The sequence below is a fragment of the Rhinolophus sinicus genome, linkage group LG09 (assembly GCF_036562045.2).
Source record: "Rhinolophus sinicus isolate RSC01 linkage group LG09, ASM3656204v1, whole genome shotgun sequence".
Taxonomy (NCBI): Eukaryota; Metazoa; Chordata; class Mammalia; order Chiroptera; family Rhinolophidae; genus Rhinolophus; species Rhinolophus sinicus.
In genome coordinates this window covers 80,026,657-80,051,969 of record NC_133758.1, presented here as the reverse complement: position 1 = coordinate 80,051,969, position 25,313 = coordinate 80,026,657, and the positions used below count along the sequence as shown (strand labels likewise).

The 25,313-nt window shown below is 36.6% G+C and overlaps 1 protein-coding gene across 5 annotated transcripts in view; it reads right to left on the bottom strand.

The window, feature by feature from the left end:
• The window catches only part of RUNDC3B (RUN domain containing 3B), a 124,700-nt gene extending 106,577 nt beyond the window's left edge, over positions 1–18,123 (bottom strand). For 2 of the 5 annotated variants that reach the window (XM_074340687.1, XM_074340689.1), the window contains exon 1: positions 17,583–18,123. In XM_074340687.1, the coding sequence (XP_074196788.1) occupies positions 17,583–17,707 (125 nt within the window). In that variant the 5' untranslated portion in view covers positions 17,708–18,123. The remainder of the gene's footprint in view (positions 1–17,582) is intronic. The other 3 variants (XM_074340688.1, XM_074340690.1, XM_074340691.1) reach the window with 2 other exon arrangements.
• Between the last annotated feature and the right edge of the window lie 7,190 nt (positions 18,124–25,313).

Genomic DNA, 25,313 nt, shown 5'->3' with positions numbered 1-25,313 from the left:
CACACAATTTCAGTTATTTCCAGCATGAAGATATTTTAAGGGTGAAAAAGCATTTTAAATAATTTTGATTATATCAAAATTGATACTGAAGAAAAAGAATGTTTCCCAGCTGTTTCATCATTTGTATCCTGCTCTTCTCCTGCCATCATGAAGCAAAATTTTAGAAGGCAAATTAGTTCCTTAAGAGTCCATATTTTACTTGTAGATAGCCAAGTCTTCCCACTTAACACTTGTCTAGAATTAGGAAGCTAGCTCCACTATGCCATAATAAAGAGAATCTTTTCCTCCACGGCATAATAACTAGTTAAGATGTGCTATAAAAACAAATGCCGTAAAAAGAATTTTAATACATCTAAAAAATATCACACAGATGCTGAGCTATTTCCTGATAATGATGACACGAATATTAGTCATCTATTTCTTGAAGAGGGCTGATTTTAAAATAATGAAATGACAATTTGATGAATGTCTAAAAATACCAAATCAAGTCTAAATAATAGCTTTTACATAAGAATTTTTAAACTCAAAAATTTACATAAAAGGGTCTTATAATTAAGTACAATTTTTTAAATGTCTCTGTCTTGAAAGATTCTCTTCCCCACCTTCAATGTCCAAACGATTTTTTTCTTTAGCTTAGAAATAAGAATGATTGTGACTAAAACCTTTAACCTAAGAAAGCATGAACTACCTTTTCCCTTTTGCCAATATACCAAGAAAATGAGATGATTACCAAAACCATGTTAAAAAATTCTTCTTTATGCTTTATACTATAATGTATATATATTAAGTCAATATATATAATATATTAAGTGAATTAAATCAATATATAAAATCAATTCCCTCCACAGTTCATAGATTTATAACTTAATTGTAACTACAAATAATTAAAAAGCAAAATGTGACAAAGTCAAAAATAAAATTATTACTTTGTTAAATTTCTATACTCTTTATTGGAAAGAAACTATTTAAAAAGTGGAAATTCACCTTTAATATTTAATAATCTGTATTAGTAATATACACACATATGTTCACATATATACAGAGCAATCAAGTAGAAAAGAAATGTATTCCCATCTCTTTTCAACAACCTTAAATAATCTTAACCATTTATCAAATATACTTCAGAAAAAATAAATTTCATAAAAAACAGATTTTCTTATCTATACTGTTATATCCCATTACATGGAATTATATCTGAAGACAACTAAAGTACATAATTTATCTAGAATCATCACATTTCAAACCTAAAAGGGGTTCAGAAAAGTTACACTCATTCCTAAGAACAGATATTTTTAAATAAAACATAAGTATCCAAATTCTGAGATAGAACTATGTCCAATATTTCACACCAAATTTAAAGGATTTTTTAAAATATCATTATTACTAGTAGTCTTTAGCAAAGATATGGGTAACTATCCCACATTAATATAATATCCATCATCAATAATCAACAAGGTGATGGCTGCCAAGAGTTAAGATACAATCCACCCCAAATATAAGGTAAAACAGTGACTATCGATGACAATGATCACAGTATGCAGATATCTGTTCATTGGAAAACTTATGTCTTTTCTTATATCTTATACTGGAAACCCCCAAAAAATCTTTTAAAATCAACAATTTGCTTTCTTTCAGGAAGTTTTATGCAAGTTAAGAATTCCCAATCATCATGTATTTTTCCCCTGTTATTTTTAAAAATAATTCTGATCTATTTTATGAGAAAAAAATACTTTCCATATATCTTTTTAGCAGCATTCTATATATACTCTTGTTCATGGGCCAAATTCAACTAGACGCCTGTTTCTGTAAATAATTAATGGAACACAGGAAAAAAAGTCCCAAGCATCTTCTCTGGAATTTGCACTCTGAAACTCAAAAGTCTCTCTCATTATAGTGATTACCATTTTAAAAAATTTTACTCAATGTAAAAATTAAAAGCAGAAAGAAATATATCTTAAAATATTTTCCTCACCTGTTCTCTCAAAATTTCTTTTAAAAGAGAATTGTTAATCTAGGTACCTTAAGGATGAGATACTGTATTATTAACATCTTGTTTTGCTATGTTAGCAGATTGATGACAGCATCTTGCCCAAAACATGAAAAATAACACTGGAAGCACTATCTTATAAAAGAAAAAAGGAAACATTAAATAAAACTTAAAAAAAACAATGTATCCAAATATAGAAAGCTATCAAACCAATAAAACTTCCCATTTTAAAATAGATTAACTCGACTGATCTCATGTGAAAGCACTCTCAATTAAAATTATTTTAATAAAGAATAATTGAACAATACACTTGGATCACATATCCCTTTAGAATCTAACTGTTCTTTATCCAATGACATATGAAAATATTCAAGCAACATATTTTAACATAGGTAAACTATCCAGTAAACTAGATATTCAATGCAGCAGTATACAGCAATAGGAAGAACTGTCGTTTTGATATCAGAAGGCCATGAATTCACACCTGGCTCTGTTATTATCCATTCCTTCTCAATTACCTAGTTATTGTGAAGATTAAAGAAGATGGCATAAACTATTTAACACAGTGTTAGTTTATACAAAAATTACGTTTGCACATATTCCCTTTCTTTTCACAGCATCATCATTACACTTAACATCTAAGCACAGAAAAACAGAGGCAGGAATTTGGAGTGCCTGTATGTAAATTGATTTTTTTAAGTAGCATAATGTACAGTGGTCATGGTTTATCAACACCAGAAATGCTAAGAAAACGAAGGTTCTCTGTTTCTGGTTCTGTGGCTCAAACACACACACACACACACACACACACACACACACACTTCCGCATGCACACAAACACAAACTAGATCCAGTTGACCTGTCATAGACACTCAAGGCGGCATAGTGTAACAGGAAAAGCACAGGTTTTGAAATCAGATATATTTGGGTTTGAATTCTGGCAATGTTAGCCTTAACTATAAAATAAATTTGATTTAAGTAAGAATTGTTCAAATTAGAATTTTCATTATGAGTCATAAACACTCAATTCGATATTTTTCCTCCAAAATGCATATTCTCTATGCATTATACAAGTTAAATAAATGTATTTTCTCCAGATGTTACACACAGATGTTTTGCGGGGGGTTTTAATTAAAATTTCTAAATTATATTTTTAATATTAATTTTGAGGCTACATCTAGAATATAACACAAGACTTGGTTTTATAATTGCAAATACTAAGAGAAATGTTAAAATTTCAAAATCAAACGTTAAATTTGAATATTTGGGGGTATCTGTTATCCTAGCCTCTTCTAAAGGCCATCACCATACTGAAGAAAATGGATAATGTCATTATATTTAGCGCAAACAAAAAGTGTGCAGTCCCTATATTTTAAAAATATTTTCAAAACAGTATGCATTTTAGGTATTTCACCTATTTTGTGAAGCACTAAGTCTATAAAATGAAAAATTAAAGTAGATTGCTTTGGGAAGGTAAATATAAAAAACATGTTTGTTAATTGTTTGGCCTTCACCCTTCATTTTTTAAACTCGAACACTGGAATAGACGAATTTTTATTTTTACATTTCCACATTAATTTCAATAGAATAACTCCATCCAAAAAAAGCAAATTTTACTGCTGAAGCTATTAGATGTTTAAAACTCGATCATTAGAAGTTAGTTATTTAGGGTGAGTTTGTAAAAATAAGTGAGGATGGTTCCTTAATTCAACTTTCAACTTTATTTTGGAAATGTCCACTGCTATTATTCTTCACTAGTTGTAGAGAATTACCACATTTATTAAACATGCCTACTACGTACTAGATTGTAGGAATAAACTGGATACTGAATAAACTATGATTCCTGTACTTGAGAAATTCACATTTTACTAGAAGACAAAAAAGATAGATTCCAGCACAGTGAGTACTGTATTTATTTGCATAACCTATTCCAGAAAAGACATGAGATTACTTATGGGGCATATAAAAAACAATCATAAATTAAAACTGAGATGGAAGATGAAAAATGTGGGAACAGACTTCCACTTCCAAGTAGGATGGACTACTGGTAGACCAATGTTCTCAGAGTACAATTACAAAATTTGGGGTGGGGCAGGGGGAAATACAGAAATCATATGTTTGAAGGCTGAAGATAGTTGCAGAAACACTAAGGATTAGGGAGGCTAAGACTCCAGAGAAAGGGGAAGCTCAAAAAAATGACTTGACTGCTACAGCTGCTTTTATTCAGGAGTGTCTGCCAATTTTGAATGCTGGCAGGATCTGGCTCCCTCGGTAGGCTGCTAGTAGGGGACAGAAAAATCAAGAAAGCTTTTGAAGAAGATTTGGGAAGGCCTCAAATACAGAATGACTTCCTCTTCACCAGAAGAATAAAATCCTAATCAGAATAAAGCATTTGGTAGTTTCCGAAGACAAAACAATAATTCAGGACTACTAGAGAAAGGGTGCTGGAAAAGATGACAAACCTAGGCTGAAAATTCTGGAATGCCACGGGCAACCTAAAAACTGACCAAGACCTACCAGGTTTGAAATTCAGCCTAGATTCAGCACAATCCCTGACTGTAATCAGTCACTACTGTGTATCTTAGAAGAAGATTAACATTAGTAAAGGAAAGCGAGCACTACCCTATACCATAGGCCATGGGCACTAGTGTGCTCTTGGGCATTTTTCTCAAATCGGAGGGTACATTGCACCCATTTCCTCCACACTGTGGTCTCTTTCTGCTGTATGTTATATTCTGATGGACACTTTTGATACACAATGATCAACAAAAGGGTGAGTATAATAGTACGGAAAGAACAACAGAAGTACTAAAGAAAAATTTAATACATATTATCTGGCATTCAATAAAAATTAATCTAGACGTGCCAAAAGATAAAACTACATGACGAATGAGAGAGGGAGAAGGGAAACAGACAATAAAACAGGTATAAAGATAACCCAAATAGTCTAAATAAATGAGAACTTTAAAAGTTACTGATTATGTTCAAGAGAATAGAGAGAAAGATGAATGTAGATAAAAAAGATAGGTGTTTTAATCAGAGGATTAGAGTCTATTAAAAAAAGAATCAAATAGAAATTTTAGAAATATCTGAAATTAAAAACTCAGTTGATGGTTAAACAGTAGATGAGAAACAGCAGAAGACATGATTAATGAGCAGGAACAGAAGTCAACAGAAAATATACAAAATGAAGCATAGAGAGAAAAAAAGAATGAAAATACAGAAAAGAATACAAGTCACATAGGGTCTGATAAAGCTCAACATACATGGAGTTGGACTGTAAGAATATAGTAGATACAATTTTTCCAAAACTGATGGAAGAGCAATGGAAAGGGTAAATATGTGGGTAAATAAAATTCGTATTGCCTGAATATCAAGTAAAATACAGTAATAAAATAATCTCGAGGAATTTAAAATACATGTAGATTTTAAAAGCATGTTTTAGAATGAGGGGGGAATAAATGGTTCTAGCATTTATTCTTGCAAAGCAGTAAAAGCTAATTTGCATTAAACTGTAATAAATCAAGGATAACTACCAAAAGGATAGAAATTATATATATATATGTGTGTGTGTATATATATACATATATGTGTGTGTATATGTATATACACATACATACACATATACACACACACATATACACAAAAGAATATATGACTACTAACAAATTCATAGAAAGAAAAACTGGAATAGTGGAATAAATTGAATAAAAAACACTTTACTGATATGTATAAGAAAGCAAAATAAGAGAAAAAAGTGAACATAAAACAAATAGTAAAATAGTAGCTACAAACACAAATATAATGACATTAAATACAAATTGGCTAAATACATAAAAACTAGATAAAATGCAAAATTCAACTGTATCCTGCCTATAAGAGACACTTTAAATTTAAGCACCCAGAAAGACTGAAAGCTAAAAATGGAAAAAAACATATCATTCAAATATTAACTAAAAGAAAGCAGTTTTAACTACTACTGTGTTTCTCCGAAAGTAAGCACCCATTAAGATCCTCAGACAGACGGACGCATTTAGTACGTCACGACAATGTTCCAGAAGATGACATGACTGTATTTGAGTTAGTGTAGATTGTTGTACATGAAAAAAATAGGACACCCCCTGAAAATAAGCTCTAATACATCTTTTGGAGCAAAAATTAATATAAGACCCGGTCTTATTTTGAGGAAAACACGGTATATTAATAGCAAACAAAAATAGACTTAAATCTTCTAACCTGGTCAGATACCTTATCTGTACATATATACAATGGAATATCACCTGGCCAGAAGAACAGATGAAATACTGTGATTTGCAACAACATGGATGGATCTTCAGATTATCATGCTAAGCAAAATAAATCAGACAGAAAAAGTGGAGAACCATATGACTTCACTCCAATGTAGGATATAAAACTGAAAGCAACAAGCAAACAAGACAAAGAACAAAAACTCATCGACACAGACAAGTTTAGTGGCTACCAGAGGGGAAGGGGGAAAGAGGGTGGTAGAAGAGAGAAAAGGGGGTCAAATATATATGGTGACGGGAAGAGAACTGACTCTGGGTGGTGAACACACAATGCAATATATAGATGATGTATTATAAAAATGTACATTTGAAACCATACTTTTACTTATCAATGTCATCCCAATATTTTTAATAATTTTTTAAATCTAACAGGAAAAGAACAACATACTTTAAAGCAGTAACAGTATTAAAGGACATTTTATGATGACAACAGAATCAAGCCACTAGGAAGAAATCACAATTCTAAATCTGCACACACCTAGTAATAAAGCAACAAAATATTTACAGAAAAAATAGAACTAAAAGGAGAAATAGACAAATCTACAATCATAGACTTTAACACATCTCTCTCAATACCAGATGGACTATTCATCCAAAAAACTAATAAGGGATTGCACTAACTAAACTCGTGCACTGCTGGTGGGATTGCAGACTGGTGCAGCCACTATGGAAATCAATATAGAGGTATCTCAAAAAACTGGAAATGGAACTACCTTATGACCCAACAATTCCACTCTTAGGTGTCAATCCAGAGAAATCCGAAACACTAGTTCGAAAAAATTTATGTACCCCTATGTTTACTGCAGCTACTCACAATAGCCACGACATGGAAACAACCGAAATGCCCATCAGATGACTGGATTAAGAAACTGTGATACATTTATACAACGGAGTATTACTCAGCCATAAAGAAGAATGAAATATTACCATATGGATGGATCTAGAGCACATTACGCTAAGTGAAATAAGTCAGACGGAGAAAGACAAAAACCATTATGATCTCACTTATATGTGGAATCTAAAGACTAGAATAAATAAACAATCAGAAACAGTCTCAGAGATATGGAGAAATAACTGAGCGTTGCTAGAGGGAGGGTGGTGGAGATGAGGGAGAAGGTGAGGGGATTAGAAAGTAAGATTGGTAACCACAAGACTGCTACAGGGATAGGAAAGACAGTTTGGGGAATATAATCAATAATGTTGTAAAGATTTTGTAGGGTATTTGATGGACACTTGTCTTACTAGGGAGACCACTTCATGGACGGTGTAGATGCCTGACCGCTGCACTGTATACCTGAAGCTGAAGATGAATAACAATGAATGTCAACTATAATTTAGTACACACACACACACACACACACACACACACACATATTTACAGGATGTGGAGTACAGCATAAGAAATAGAGTCAATGAACTGTAACAGCTATGTACAATGTCAGAGGAGTAGTAAATTGGGGCAAGGGGGTTATCACTTTGTGAGGGCTATAAATGTCTAACTATTACATTGTTTTGTACACCTGAAACTAATAATAATAAGAAAACTTCCTTTCAAAAAAAAAACACTAGTAAGGATACTTATAGAAGATATGAACAGCACAATTAACATACTAGATCTAATTGGCATATGTAGAACATGCAATCAATAGTGACAGAATATATATTCTTTTCAAATGCACATGAAATATTTATCAAAATTAACCATATGCTGCATCATAAAGCAAACATAAAATTTCAAATGTTTAAAACCTTTCAGAATATGTCCTCTGCACAGTGGAATTAAGTTAGAAATCAATAAGTACAAACAGAAAATCCTCAACTGTTTGAAAGTTAAACAATGCCTTTTGAAATAATCCATGAGGAGTTAAAGAAGAAATCCTAACAGAAATTAGAAAACATTTAAAACTAATAATGAAGGCACAACATTTAAAATCTTGTTTGCTATCCCAAAGCGGTACCAAACAAGGGAATCTGTAACCTTAAAATGCATACTCATATCTTAGAAGAAAGGCTGGAAAACAATGATCTAAATTCCCATCTCAAGAAATTAGAAACAGAACAGGAACTTAAAACTGAAGGAAACTGGCAGGAAGGAAATAACAAAGAAGAGAAATCAATGAATTAAGAAACAAATGTACAACAGAGAAAATTAACAAAGCCAAAGATTGTTTCTTTGAAAACATTAATAAAATTCATAAACTCTGAGCAAGGAAAAAACAGATAACCAATATCAGGAGAGAAAAATGGAAAATGATTCCAGATTTTTTAAACTATAAAAATATTAATACTAAAACTAAGTAAAGCCTTTATCCATTCATCTATTGAAGGACACTTTGGTTGTTTCCATGTCTTGGCCACCGTAAATAAAGCTGCAATGAACATCGGAACACATATGTCTTTGTGGATAAATTTTTTCAGATTATTTGGGTAGATACCCAGGAGAGGGATTGCTGGGTCATATGGTAATTCTATTTTTAATTTTTTGAGGAACCTCCACACTGCTTTCCATAGCGGCTGCACCAATCTGCATTCCCACCAACAGTGTATGAGGGTTCCTTTTTCTCCACAGCCTCTCCAACACTTGTTATTATTTGTTTTGTTGATGACAATTGTCACCCCAATAAATTTTAGTTTAAAAAAAGTGAATAAAAAAAAGGAAAACGAAAAGCCTTAAGTTTAATGTCTTATTAAAGTATAGTTTAACATACAACATTAGTTTCTGGTGTATAACCCAGTGATTTGACATTTACATACCTTATGATGTGACCACTAATTCTAGTAGCCAACTGTCACCATACAAAGTTATTATGATATTATTGACTATATTCCCTGTGCTGTACATCACATCTCTGTGACATTTATTTTATAGCTGGAAATCTGTCTCTTATTCCGCTTCACTTTTTTCACCCACATAAATGAAATGGGTGCATTCCTTGAACAACTTGCTGAAATCTATACAAGAAGAAACAGGAAGTCTGAATTGTTCAGTATCTATTAAATAAATTAAATACTTTACTAAAAACCTTTTCACAAAGACAATTTGCAGTTTAGATTTCTTCCCTGATGAATTCTTCTAAAAGTTTAAGAAAGAAATAATACTAATCTTACACAAACTATTCTACAGAATAGAATAAAAGAACATTTCTCAACTTGCTTTATAAAGTCAGATAATCTTAATGACAAAACTAGACAAGGACACTGTAAGAAAGAACAATTACAGGTCAATCCCTTCCATGAACAAATAGGCAAAAATCCCAAATAGAATATTTACATAAAGATATGTAAAAAAGATGGTAATAGACCGCAACCGAGTGTTTATTCCAGAGTATTTTAGGACTCAAAACTCAATCAATATAATTCACTACATAAACAGAAAAAAAGGGAGAGAAATCATATGTTCACCTTGACAGACAGAAAAAGTATTTGCTAATATTGTATTCACAGGATGTAGAGCAACTGGAACTCTTATTTATTGCTTACTAGTATGCAAATTGGACAACTTGTTCGGAAAACTGTTGTATCTACAGAAGCTGAACATATGCATGCCATATGATCCAGCAAGTCCACTCCTAGTTATATACCTTACAGAAATATGTATATATACTCACCAAAACACATATTCATGAACATTCAATTAATAATAGTCAAAAAATGAAAACAACTCAAATGTCCACCAGGTAGAACGGATAAAGTGTGGTATATTCATACAATGGAATAATACACAGCAGGGAAAGTAAACTACAGCTATGTGCAACAAAAAGGATGAATCTTACAATGTTGAGCAAAATAAGCTCAACAGAAAAAGGTACATACTGTATTATTCCATAAAATTCAGAAAGAAACAAAACTAAACCATGGTGTTCAAGCCAGGATAGTAGTTACCCTCAATAGGAGTAGTAACTAGAAGAAAGCAAGGAAGAGGGTTCTGGGAATTTGGATAATGTTCTTTTATTATAACTATTATTACAGCCTAAGGACTTACCTTAAAACTGGAATTTTGTACCTGTTAACCACCTTCACCCTTTCACCCATTCCACACCCCCCACCTCCTCCTCTGGCAACTACCAATCTGCTCTGTTTCTATGAGTCCATCTTTTTGTTTGCTTTTTTAGATTCCATATATAAGTGAGATCATACAGCATTTGCTTTTCTCTGTCTGATTTATTTCATTTAGCATGTCTTCAAGGTCCATCCATGCAGTGGTAAATGGCAATACTTCCTTCATTTTATGGCTGAATAATATTTCATTGTGTATATATACTGCACAAAGAAAACTTTATCTAGTCATCCACCAATGGACACGTAGGTTGTTTCTATGTCTTGGCTATTGTAAATAATGCTGCAATGAAAGTGGAGGTGCAGATTATCTTTTTCAGATAATGAATATCCTTTCTTTGGGTAATGTTCTTTTTTTTTAAGGAAAGAACAGCTCACAGTGGCCCATGCGGGAATCGAACCAACAACCTTGGTGTTATTAGCATCACGTTCTAACCAACTGAGCTAACCGGCTATCCCTAATGTTCTTTTTCTTGACTTTGTGCAAGTTACAATGTTGTGTCCTCTTTGCAAAAAAACTCACTAAGCTGTACACTTACGCTATGCGCACTTTTCTATATGTATAAGTCAATAAAAATCTGTATGAAAAATAGAAGCAAAGTGTAGCTAGAAATAAGGCTAAATACATTACTAGGATCATCTACAGATGTTTTAGATGTTGGCCACAGGTTTAACACTAAGATTTCTAACAGCTGTATGAGAAAAAGAAATTGTCAGTTACACATTCATTTGGGTCCAGTAACTACAAATAAATCAATTGCCTAGAGATAAAATTCTTGGCAGTAAGACAGGTATTTCTCATAGAAATCTTCACAAAAAAAGATACTTTTCCACATAATAAACAGTGTTCTTAACAGCAACTTCCAGAAGACCCTCTGTGATGGCTTCTTCTAATGACCCTCAATGTAGGCTAATGGAATCTTACCAACGCACAACTGGGCAAAAGCAGCTGGGAACAGGAGAGTGTAAGCAATGCAGGCTACATATCCAGCTACCCTCTCATAACTTGGACTGACCCAGACACATATTTTGTAAGCCTGTAAGACTGATGCAAGAGTGGGTAAGCTTCACATATTCCTCCTTGAATAGCTTATCTCAGTTAAGACTGAGCTTCTAATATTTATCCATCATCAGTAAAGTTAAGATAATACCTTCTAGTAAATGTGTGGGGGACAGCTATTCTCTGTTGTCAGTTGAACATGAACCCAGTTTAGCTAGGGGAAGAGACAATGACCTTCTGTGCATGCTGAGAAGCCCACCGAGGACCAGTAGCCAGAAAGATGATCATCCTAACTCCGTTGAGAACACCTACTATTAGACCTCTAAGAAGCCTTAGAAAACTGAACCTGCTTCAAAGAACATAACTAATGTTGATCAAAGTCCCAACTCAAAGTTCTACTACACAGAGCATGACTAAAAGAGCTTTAGTCAAAAATAGAATTCAATGTAGCCAAGGTATGAACAGTCTTATGAGACTGTTACGTTTTTTAAGAAGCTCAGTGTGCTAAAGCTCACACACTTAGATCAGGCCTCCGGGTGCCTTTTATTTTTTTAACACATGATAAATTTAGTTATCTGCTTTCCTAGTTCACAACCAATTATAATGAGCAAGCGAGGATGGGAAGCACAAAGCAAAAAGCTGCTAGAAATACTCTGAGTTGAAAGAAGTAACAGCTAACTTGGTAGGAAGAGACAGTAAATGCAAAAGCAGACTAAGAACTCCAAACACAATCTTTTGTGGCTACGCAGCAAAAAGCTGTATCTACCTCAAGAGTTTCCAAGGGCAGCCACTGCACAGGGCATATTCATAGAAACAGATCCAGACTAAAGTCAGCAACAAAGATTACATTATGCTATACAGAGTCTTTTTATAGAAGGTAGGGAAATGTGTAATCCTTTTTAAAAGCAATTCATCCAAAATATTTAAAATATTGTTTATTGTGCTTTAAATATGAACACTTAAATTATAAGCTTCCATTATACAGAAAACTACAATCCACAATAAATGCTGAGTAAAGCACTGTAGTTGATCAGGAAAATTTTAAGCTTCCCTCAAACACTAGTTACATGGAAAATATGAACACCTCATTCCCTGACTACACTGCAAAAATGAGGTGTTACTGTTATTTAAAATAACATTCAAGTTAGTAAATAATATCTTGATCTATAGAAAACTAAGAACTGTGCACATATTAATAAAAGTACTTTTTTTAAAAAGAGTTTATTGGGGAAGGGGAACAGGACTTTATTGGGGAACAGTGTGTACTTCCAGGCCTTTTTTCCAAGTCAAGTTGTTGTCCTTTCAATCTTAGTTGTGGAGGGTGCAGCTCAGCTCCAGGTCCAATTGTCACTGCTAGTTGCAGGGGGCGCAGCCCACCATCCCTTGCGGGAGTTGAACTGGCAACTTTGTGGTTCAGAGCCCACTGGCCAATGTGGGAATCGAACCGGCAGCCTTCGGAGTTAGGAGCATGGAGCTCTAAACACCTGAGCCACTGGGCAGGCCCTAAAAGTACTTACTTTTGAAAATCATCACTCTACTTAGCTCACCACACTATCCTCTTAAATCACTCATTAGTCCTTTATCCCCAAGACAGGAAAATTATGACTTTGTGTGGGGAGTTTCTCAAAGTATTGATTTAAGAGTCTAACAAATGTTATTTTAAAATCTGTTTATGCATATATTCTTAAATATGTATATTTTAATACTTTTCTCATAAAATGTTAAGCCATAAAGAGAATTTAATTTTAATTCTTTGTCAACAGAACTAAAATCAAAGGAATATGAAAGTTGTTCAATAACCTATGAAGCTTAAAAATGACTAATACCTGATCTTCTATAGGTAAAAAAAATGTAGGTTTTAAAAAAAGCCTGAAGGACTTTAACAATTTAATTTTTCAAAGTTCTAAATGGCAGAGAATATTCAGGGAAAATACTAGTTGGTGCACAGAACTACAGTCAGTCTATGAATATTTTGGAGTTGAGCGTGTAATATTTAGAGGCCTCAAATGACCTACTTTCTCTCCACCACAATCTGTGAAAAATAAGACAAAATGGTCCTTATTTGCTAAGTATCATCCAAATGTTTTTTGTCTACAATATATATTAACTGAAAAAAGATGAAATAATTACATGCACAATCACAATGAACCTAAATTCAACTCAATTCAAACCAATCCAATCCAATTCCAGACTATGTTACCTAACCAAACAGCCCACTTCCAAAGTTCAAACTATATCATTATTGTTCTTGTATAATATGTTTTTAAACCTAAAAAAATGTGTAGTTATGTAATAAGGTTTTATACCTAAACTGAGATTATGCCTACGTTGTTTAAGGGGTAAGGTAAAGCATTGCTGTATAATAGACACACTAGAATGATAGTTGGGGCAGGGGCCGGGGGGGGGGGGGGGAGTTTGGTTTGGTTTGTTTTTGTAATGCTGTTCAATTTTTCCAGAACATCAGTAGAGAATCACAAAATGGAAGGCATAGTTCAAAATGTTTTTTACAGAGAAAAATGCACATGCTTCATCTAGCTACCATAAACATGTCTACCATTACCCTGTTCATATTTAGAAAAATTAAAAACCAAATATGAACACATTTTGCCTCGAGACTATTATAAGTTTAGGGCTGTTGTTGATCTAGCCTAAGGTCATTTTACAGGTGAGAAAACTGGAAAATGGGAAGGTTGCATGGCTTGTTAAAGGACACGCAGCTATTCAATGAATGACAAAGTAAACTTAGAACTCAGTTATATTTCTACTAAAACAACTTCCTCTCAATATAAATATCAAACTACCTCTGATTTGATATGTAAAAGTTAAAAAATAAATTCATTAAGAGACACAGGTGAGATACCCAGGGTTTTCTCTGCCTTTGAGAGGCAGAGAAAAGCGACAGAAATGCGTAAATATTGATTTGTTCATTTTGCTGAATTTGAGGTGGGACTACTTAAAACAGCCATTGGCTTACAATGACTTTTTTCCTAAAATCTTTTAGACAAAGCCTATCAAATAGATCCGATTACTGGACATGTTTGGTAATTTATAAGCACCATCAACTATTTGGACATAAAAAACACCCTTAGTAATATTATCCACATAAATAAATGCACAAGTTGAAATTTAAGCCAGCAATTGAAATTTACTTTAGCTACTATACTAAATTTGTTTAAACTGTAACTAAAGTCAGCACTTATATTCATTTCACAGTAGAAAAGAATAATTATGCAAATAAAAATACAGCTAACCCCGACAGCTGTCCACACAAATCACTGTGATGTGACTAAATTTCTTAGACATATGAGGTGGGATCAAAAGATACGGTGAATGTTCAAATAAAAAAAAATTATTACCGTAAAAGACACATTGCCATTAATGCCCCTCAAAATACTCCTCCTCACTTCAAACACAATTATCCCAGCATTCTTGCCACTTTATCAAGTAGTTCTGGAAGTCCTCTTTCATGAGTGTCCTTAGTTCATCCTCCATCATGACGCCGCTCCGTGTCACACATTGCTTCTAGTATGGCAATTTCTGTCAAATAAAAACATTACAGTGTGTCCCAATCCACCTTATTCATCAGATCTGGCATTGTGAGACTTCTGGCTCTTCCCCAAAGTCAAAATGACCATGAAAGGTAAACATTTTGAATGGATTCAGGACATTGAGGCAGCCATGACAGCGCAACTAAAGACACTCATGAAAGAGGACTTCTAGAACTGCTTCACAAAGTGGCAACAATGATGGGATAAGTGTGTTCGAAGCAAGGAGTATTTTGAGGGAGATTGATGGCAATGTGTCTTTCACTGTAATATTTTTTTTAATTAAACATTCACCGTAGTTTTTTATCACAGCTCATAGCTTAAAGTGTAATTTAAATACGATTGAGATACAAGTACCTTTCTTCTCCTCAACTGCCTCTGAAGGAGCAAATGAACATTAAATGACCTAAAACCAATCACGACAAAAATGGAGAAGCAAAATTAACAATACCGATCACTGAATTTATTCTTTCAATAAACATTTACTGAGTGTCAAAAAAAAGGGCTAGCCCGTTGGCTCAGGTGGTTGGAGCACCATGTTCCTAAGCCAAGGTTGCTGGTTCGATTCCCAAATGGGCCAGTGAGCTGCGCTCTCTACAGCTTAGATTGTGAACAACAGCTCTCCCTGGAGCTGGGCTGCCGTGAGCAGCCACAGGTTGGCATGAGCTGCTGTGGGCTTCTATGTGCTGCCACGGGAACACCAGTGGCCAGCAGCCATAGTGAGTGGCCGGCAGCTGGCGAGAGCTGCCCTGAGCTGCTGTAAGCAGCCAACTGTCAATCAACTGCCTCAGCTGGGGGGAGCGCAAAGCTCGTAATACCAGCATGGGCCAGGGAGCTGTGTCCTACACAACCAGACTGAGAAATAACGGCTTGAACCGGAGTGGGGAGGGGGAGGCGGAAGAAAGAGGGGAAAAAAAGACTGAACAAAAAGCAGACAAAGTTGCTGCCCGAAGATTTTTAACTCCGATGAAGCTTTTATGAAATACATTACCCCAAGAAAGCACTGTATATGTTGGAGTCTGCGTAAGACCATCCTCTTTTAAAAAACATATGTTTTTTTAATTACATTTCTTGGGGTGATTAGTAAAATCACACAGATTTCAAGTGTACATTCCTATAATACATCATCTATCTATCACACTGTATGCTCACCACCCAGAGTCAGTTCTCCTTCCATCACCATATATTTGACCCCCTTTACCCTCTACTACCAGCCCTCCTGCCCCCTTACCCTCTGGTAACCACTAAACTATTGTCTGTGTCTACAAAACAAAACAAAATTTAATGTCTGTAAAATAAAGAAAATCAAACTTGCTTATTGTTCTATTTATCTAACTTAAAAAAAGATATGCTTAGATTAAAATTTTTTAACAGTCTATCTTCCTCAAAAGATTGTGTCCTAGACAACACTAATTGTAAATTAAACAGATTTCATATAATTTTACTGTTTATAACTCCAAGTGACATTAAAGTGAGCCAGGTCTTCCTCCTACAGTGTTTCCCCAAAAATAAGATCTAGCCAGACCATCAGCTCTAATGTGTTTTTTTTGGAGCAAAAATTAATACACGGGTCTTAAATTAATTTTTGCTCCAAAAAAAAACGCATTAGAGCTGATGGTCCGGCTAGATCTTATTTTCGGGGAAACACAGTAGATAGGTGAACATTTGTAATAGTCCAAGCTATAAACCACAAAAATTCCAAGTTATTGGGTATATAAATACTTGTATTCTGCTACAGATGCTAAACACATTTTACACAAGGAAAAAGAAAAAATACAGATATAAACCGTAAAGGAGGAAAAGGTTTTATCATTCTGTGATTCGATGGCTGATGATGAGGTATTTGACTAAACAAAGTACAGTAATTTTAAAACAAAGAAGTTCCTAAGAAATGGATGTCTAGGACTTCAATTTTTTTAATACCCAGAAATAAGACAAAGAAAATATATCAGCATGTTAATAGTAACTTATTTCTGAATACTAAGCTTATAGACAGTAACTATTCCATTTAGGTTTCTATATTTTCCAGAGTAAAGGAATACTACATTTATAATTAGTAAACGTTTAAGGAAAGGCAGACGTTGGAATAAAATCATTGGAAAGAAGACTAGGTATCCTCCACAGTTCCACTCTTGATAACAACTGCAGAAACAGCACTAGCATTGCAATTTAAAATGGAAAGAAAACACACACACGCACACAGCTAGCATGTAGTAGGCACGCAATATGTGTGATATGAAAGGACTGAATATGTATGTAAACAAGCCAAAACAAAAACAGAATGCAGTCTGATTTTGAAGCAACACAGTAAACGATCACAGTAATGACTGCTTTCCCGAAAGGTGGCTGACAGCTAAACGTGCACTAAATAGAAGAGCTCTTCCTCCCTGTCCTCTTCTTTTACTCTGACACTGGACTGCACATTCAAAACAAACCCTCCCCCAGCCCCGCCCCAAGCCCTACGCTCCGCTGCTTCCAGTACCGAAAGTGCGGGGCCTAAGCAGTGCCCAGACCCCAGCCCCTCTCCGGCCGCTCGGGCCCGCGGACACGCCCGGGAAGAGGCTGCGGCGCACGACTAGAGCAGCGCATCTCCGGAACCCCCAGGGGCTTGAGCGCTCGCCCAAAGCCCTCCGCCCGCGACGCCGGCACCCCCCTCTCCTCACCGCGAGCGGCGGGCCCCGCCGTACCTGCACACAGTGATCAGGTTCCTCCTCTCCACCGCAGCATTGCGGGCGCTGAGGCTCTTCTTGCCGCCGCCGCCACCGCCGCCGCCGCGGCTCCCGCTCAGGCCCCCCAGGCTCCGGGAGGCCATGGCGGGCTGACCCCCGCGCCCCTTTTGTCTCGTGCGACTCCGCTCACCCCACACACCTGCTTCCTGGGCTCTCGCTCGGTTTGCGACCGTAGGGGCGTGGGAGGGTCGTAGGGAAGGTGCGGGGACAGAGGAAGGGTTGTGGAAGACGGCGGGGGACTCACACCGGGGACTGACGGCTTGCGCTCCGCACCCGAGCTACACACACACACACACACACGTACACACAACTCACGCGCACACACCACCCCCTCGCCGTCGCGCGCGCCGCCGACCGCCGGGCGGCGCGTGCGGGTCGGCGTCCTGCGTTCCGATATTTCCCGCGGGACCTTGGCCGCCCGCGCGCGCGCGCGTGCTCGCCTACCCCGCACGCCCAACCACCCCGCACTCTGCAGCCATTCGCCGGCTCCCCACCGCGGTGAGGCCACAGGACTCGCGTGCGCAGCCCCGCCCTCCCTGTATCTATCAGGCCAAACCCGCCCCACCTGCAGCCAATCGTGTGGCGCAGGGGGCGAGGCCGGCGGCGCGAACCTTTAAAGCGACGTTTTCGAGCACCGCCCCGGCGCGTGGGCAGCTGTCAAGACAGGGGCCTCCAGCTCGCCGCCTGCTTGAGGCTGGTCGTGGGCATGCAGGAGAGCCGCGCAGCTGTTTGCGCGGGGATTGTAGGATGCAGGGTCCTGGAGCGCTCCAAGAGGATTGCTGACCCTTGCTTGGAGCCCAGCTTTAATGGCTGGGATCTCTGGCTTTAACGGCAGATCATTGCCCCGGAAGCCGACTCCCACATTCTGTGGCTTGGGTAGCTACAGCGCCAGGAATGCAGCCGCGCGGGCTCCCGCACCCGACTCAGGGCCTGACACCCAGGAAGGGAGAAGGGTTCCTTTTGTCCTAACGCCCTCCCCTGGCCGGATAAACAGCGACAAATAGCCCAAGGAGGTAAACTGCCCGTAGATTATCCCTCTTGGGCCGTCTGGTGGTGGGATTTTTTGACCCTCTACGGATGGTCGCTCCTACCCTAGTCCCTAGCACCGCCTGCAGCAGGGACTGACCGCCCACGTAAGCGGTGTGAGTGTCCAATCTTCCTCTTGCGGTGCTGGGCAGTGACCCCAGAATTGGGTGGGGGACGGTAAGCTGAGGGGCAGTTTGGCCTTGGCGAGGCCGGGATCTCTGAGAGAGGCCAGGAGTGACGTCCTCGGTGTGCGTGTTCGGAACCTAGCGCCCACTTTCCAGAGCTTCTCCACCGCCCCGGCCTTACTAGCGGGAAGGTCGTGTTTTCGGCCCCGCGTTCTCTGGCACTCACCTAAATAGGCCAGTTCACCTCCCTTTGCATCGATATGACCAGATTTTAGAGTGAAATGCTTAATGACTACTATTCTTGTGGGGCCTACCTAGCACGGTGCTGTGTCCAGACAGGTTCACAATGAATGTTGGTAACTTTAACTCGAAGTCACATTTTAGCATTATTTTACTGAAATTTTAGTTTTGGTGGCTTCAAAATCCATATAACTTCCAGCTCTGGTTTTGAAGTTTCTGTCGAAAAATGTTATAGAATATACAGATTAGTGCAGTGCAAAGTACTACGGAAAAGTACTATTAGAGACTGTTGAATGCTTTTAAAACATAGAGGTTTGTATAATAAAGCTGTAGATTACTAATTTCCGAGGTTGTAAAACTTTTTAAATCTCTGTTGAAAATCATCAGGGCAAAGGCTGAGCCCTTTTAGCTACTAATCACAGTGGAATAAAAATCTGTGTAGGAAAAAAACTATTTGTCTTTACTTATTTACTACAATAAATATCCACATATGAAAACTGTAAGAAAATAATTTAGACAGAGTTTAAGCTTTACCTTTCACTAATAAAAGGAGGGTTTTTTAGGTCAGTGAACTTGTTCCCAAACATTTCTTGTCTTCTTTTGGTTGACATGGAGGCCTGTAAGGAGTATTAACCTCCTGGAAGCTCCAATTTAACTTGCCTCTTATTGCTAACCCAAAAGATTGAATTCAGAAGTAGCCATCAGGAAACAGATACACTGGCTATGCAGATAGTCTCACTAAAATATTTGCACTGGCAGTGACAAATGCTACTCAAATTGAAATTGTTGTTAAAACACAGATTAAAAGTGCATCGGGAAAAGAGTGGAAAGCCATCAATAATCAAGAAAATTCCTAGACACCTAGACTGGTTTGTCCTGGGGGAGGGAGAGAACACACATATGAAATACTTATCAAGAAGACAAACTGAATGGTCATGTCAAACAGAGAAAAGTGAGATGTCATTATTCTTAAAATTAGCTTTCTAGCCTCAAGTGTATTTTCATGTTATTTGTACTACGATTTAATATTTATAACAAGACTTAGTAAAACTCCATCTTAGGTAATAATGTTATTTTTCAAATCCTACTTTTAGGGGGATTCAGTTGATATTGGTACTTGCTGAACAAGATTTTGCCTTAAAATAAACCTTTTTTTTTTTTTTTTTTGTATGTACAGTGTGTCATTAAACTGCCACAGGAGGGCCTTATTTAATAAAGCTTTTTCTTAATTATCCTGAGCAATATGTGCTGGGTCTCATTCTTTCTCCAGATTAGTAATCTGGAGATAATTATTCCAATACGAAGTATAATACTACTATAGAACCACATAAATTTTCATACTACTTTTTGAACTCCTTTAGCGGCATCTATTGCAATTCTTTATTTTATTAACTGGAGCATTTACACACAAGTTATTCAGAGATGTAAAACGACTCAATAAAAATAATGAGAACCATCAATGTCAAGTTTAACCTCTAAGAATTCTGTAGCACTGAATGGGCAGACCATACTCATTCACCATTTTCCCAGCCTCCTCTTTCTCCCCATCAAAAAAGACAAAATTACAACTGTAACATATAAATATCCTCAAATCTAAAATGCTATAAACCAGAGAGATTACCAAACCATTGTACATTTTAATCTCAAAGAAGTAAACTTTCTAAGTATACCCAAATCCAGCAGCCACACAGATAAGATTGACAAAATTTAAGACAATTTTTTTAAAACCCATGAAGCACGTTTCTCCATAAATAAAAGCCTGAGAAAAATGACAGATTGAGAAAACATACTTGCAACTCATCATGGACAAAACGCTAATTTCCTTCATGTACATAGTACTTCTATAGCTCAATTAGTACTGTTTCAGTAGAATGATGAAGGTAGAAGCGAAGTAGGATAGAGAAAAATAGTCAGTGGGAAGTATCACACACCTGTTTTATTTTTTAAAATTTATTTTTCAATTGCAGTTGACATACAATATTAATTTCAGGTGTATCACACACCACTTTTAAAAAGTTGTCGTGAAGGGGGAGAAAAAGAGGAATGGCACAGGGGAACGTGGAATAGAGGGATGTTGGTATTTTATTCTGATTGTTGTTACTATTCATGAAAGTGACTTTAGCACATTTTAAAGCTGATGGAATGAATTTACTGGGAGGGAAAGATTAGTAATGCAATAGAGGAAAAAATGATCAGAAGTGAAAATGCAGAAAAGCAATGGATGCAAGGCTCAGATGGATGGATTGAGCTTCGGTTAAAGGTAACAATTTACAATTGTAACCAGAAAGAAGGGTTGGAGTATGAGTGCAGATGTAAGTGTTTTTGAGTTTTTATTATTAGAATGTCAAGAAGATTCTCATCAGATAGCTTCTACTTTATCTGCAAGATGAAAGAATGTTACCAGCTGAGAGTTTTAAATAGTCCTTTTTTTCTTTTTTGTTATTAATTTCAGGTGTACAAAACAACATAAGTATTAGATATTTACACACCTCACAAAGTGATAACCCTAACAAGTCTACTATCCATCTGATGCTATACATAGCTATTACAATACCATTGACCAGATTCCCTATGCTGTACTTTACATCCTGTGACTATATATATATATATATACAAATTATAGCTGACAGTCAATATTATTTTATATTAGTTTCAGGTGTGCAGTGGTTAGGCATTTATATAATTTATGAAGTGATCCTCCTGATAAATCTAGTAGTATCCATCCGACACCATACATAGTTTTTATAACATTATTGATTATATCCTGCATACTGTATTTCACGTTTCACGTACCCATGACTATTTTGTGACTACCAATTTGTACTTCCTAGTCCCTTCACTGTTTTCACCCATCCCCCCGACTTCCTCCCATCTAGCAACCATCAGTTTGTGCTCTATGAGTCTATTTCTGTTTTCTTTGCTTGTTTATCCTGTTCTTTAGATTTCCATATATAAGTGAGATCATACAGTATTTGTCTTTCTAGGTGTGACTATTTCACTTAGCATAATATCCTCTAGGTCCATCCATGTGGTTGCAAATGGTAAGATTTCGTTCTTTTTTTATGGCAGAATAATCCTCCATTGTATAAATGTACCACAATTTCTTTATCCAATAAATAGTCCTTCTTAAAATGTGTGGTAGAATAAGTTGACTAATGAAATTTACGACTCCTGGTCAGTGTTTGAGGACCCATTTGAGATTGGTGATGATGAATTTATGAGACATATCCCCCCTATTGTGTGACTTTGACATTGTTAGTATCTTAGCTAAGGCTGCAACACACACACACACACACACACACACACACACACACACAAATACCATAGTTTGGGTGGCTTAAACAACAGAGATTTATTTTCTCACAGTTCTAGAGGCTTGGAAGTCCAAGGGCAAGGTGCCAGCCAATTTGGTTCCTGGTGAAGACTTACTATCTGCCTTGTAGGTGGCCACCATCTCCTTGGGTGCTGTGACCTCTTCCTTGTGTGCAGTGGGTGGTGTAGAAGGATGGGAGAGAAAGTAAGCTCTCTAGTGTTCTTAGAAGGGCACTAATCCCATCATTAGGGCCCACCCTCATGACATCATCTAACCCTGATTACCTTTCAAAGGCTCCATCTCTGAATACCATCATATTGGGAGTCAGGGCTTCAATGTACGGATTTGGGGGGAATGCAAGCATTTGGTCCAGAGCAGTTAAACTGCTAGCATGCAGGTAATTAGAAAGATGTTGATTTCATTCAGGACTGAGATTTTTATGAGAGGATAAAAGGAAAAGACAAATATAACGAAATCTGGACTATAACAAAACTGTGATTCTAATATGATTTAAATTGGACATAAAGGGAAAGAAGAGAGGAGAGAAGTGATGTGTTGAGATAGAGAATAAGGATCAAAGGACTGGGTGATCTGTTAAGTACAAGAAGTAATCATAATGAAAATAGTTAAACAAGTAAGCCAAGAGAGGATATTGGAGATTGTGGTCATGGAGTAGTATGCTTGAATTAGCAATTTTGGAGTAAGAGCATTTATGAGTAATGACAAAATCTAAGGTTTGTAATCATGGTACTGTGTGGCAGTGGAGGGGTAGGGCTGGTAATGAAAGGAGGTAAAAAAAAAATCAGAAGTCAGAGTGTTGAGTGGCTGTTTATGTTGTGGTGAAGTCACCCAGAATTATGTCAGGATTTAGAAAACACAGTAGTTGCTGTGTTACCTTATCTTCAATAATTTAGGGAGCGAGAGATTAGTAGATGACGATTTACTGTCAAATTACCTAAACCTCAAGGATTGAGAGTAAACTTTGTCCGTTTGCTTGATTTTATTTTCTTTTTTACAAGAGGGTGGAGAAATAATGGTCTAGAAGTGGCAACAGAAATCAGGGAGAACACTACCTTCTGGCTCTGAGATATAAAAGGGATAAAAATATTTTAAAATGAAACACAAACATCTGTTTGGGAGTACAACAAGGGAAGCAGAGTCCACAGGGGAGATCTAGGTTTCCATTAAGGAAAGAGCGTGGAGGGACTACTCAGAAGAAGTGGAGGATATAAGGTAGTATTGGTCATAGAGCAACAGTACCAGAGGGCAACATGGAAGGGAATGGCAGACAAAGTAAAGGGCAAGGAAGCAAAACATGTTGGTACAATAAGGTATGGAGGGTGAAGCTGGCATTATAGGTTATGTTGAAGAGTACCTTGACAAGTTTCACAAATCGTTCTTTGTAAAAAAAAAATTTTAAATGAAAAAAATAAGGCTTACTCTTTGGGCAAAAACTGATGAAAACAAGGTGGATTTGGTCTTACAATTTCTTTGAGGAGTACAATACAGGCCCTTAATTCAGAGGGCTTCTTTTTTTTCTCTTTTCTTTTTTTATCTTGGAGAGAGGTGTTAAAAGTTACAGGCTCCAGACATTGCATAGATTCTATCATCAGTTAATCTTCAAAGCCATTCTGTGAAATAGGGACTGTTATATTCTCGCACTTACAAACAAGGAAACAGAGACTTAGGTTAAGTAATTTGCAGAAAGTCACACAATAAGTCACAGAGCCAAGATTAAAATCTTGACCTATTAGATGCAAAATGGATTTATTAGATCCATTCTTTTTCCTAACATGTTTTCCTGCCTTTTTGAGAAAGTAACTCAAAGTGAATTTTAAACACGATACCTCCTGCTTTGCATACATAGTGCTTCGAAATCAAGGATTGTATGCAACGACCAGTTGCATCACTCAAGGAATATAGAGTCTCTAGAGCAGAGGTGTCCGAACTGCGGCCTGCGGGCCAACTGCAGCCCACAATCCATTTTTAATTGGCCTGCAGCAAATTCCAAAAACATATTTAGTTTACTTAAATAAACCAGGTGAGGCAATGCGTACTTCACCTCGAGTGAGTGGCCCGGCTGTTTGTGTATTTTACCACATATGGCCCTTGGTAAAAAACATTGAAAAAAGTTTGGACACCCCTGCTCTAGAGAGTTGAGAGCAGCACAGCTCAGGCTTTCATAATGCTTCATAAAAACTGAGGAATGATTTTCACCTTAGAGCTAGCAACACAGTCAGCTTAGGAAGGGCAGCATTTCTTTCATTTCTTTCCTCCCTCTTACCTTTCTCTTTGGACTAGAACCTTAGCCTCATATTGTAACAGATTGAATTATTTTACACAAAAGGAAATTATTGTCAGCATTCTCCATCACATTAATTTCGTTTTCTACCTACTTCCCTCATCTTCTGAGTTAATATCACAAATGATCAACGTTTTTCTATGTACCTTAATGACAATAAATACTCAACTACAACATCATAGTACAAAATAATATATCGTAGTGTAGTTATGTCATAATTTACTGGATCAACCCCACATAGTTGAACTTTTAGCATGTTTCCAATTATGTTATTATAGACAGCATTAGCATTGTAACATCTGCATACGAGTATCCATGGTTACTACTTTAAGGGAAATTCTTGTATACACTTTTGATTCAGAAAACGTGTTGAGTCAAAAAATATGAAAAATTGTAATGGATACAAATTAAATTTTTCTCTAGAGATGTTTACCAATTTATATTTTTATTAATAGTACATAAAAACATTTTTCTACACTCTTGCTCATTTGGAACTATCATTCTCTTTACTGTTTTTCCATATAAGCAAAGGTCAATATCTTATTTATATTTTTTTATCAGTAGTGAAATTGTACAGTTGTTTCATGTACTTATTGGTCACTTATATTTTGTCTTTGGATTTTACCCATTCATGTCTTTTGCCCATCTTTTCCCAAAGAATATTAGTCTTTTTATAGTGACCT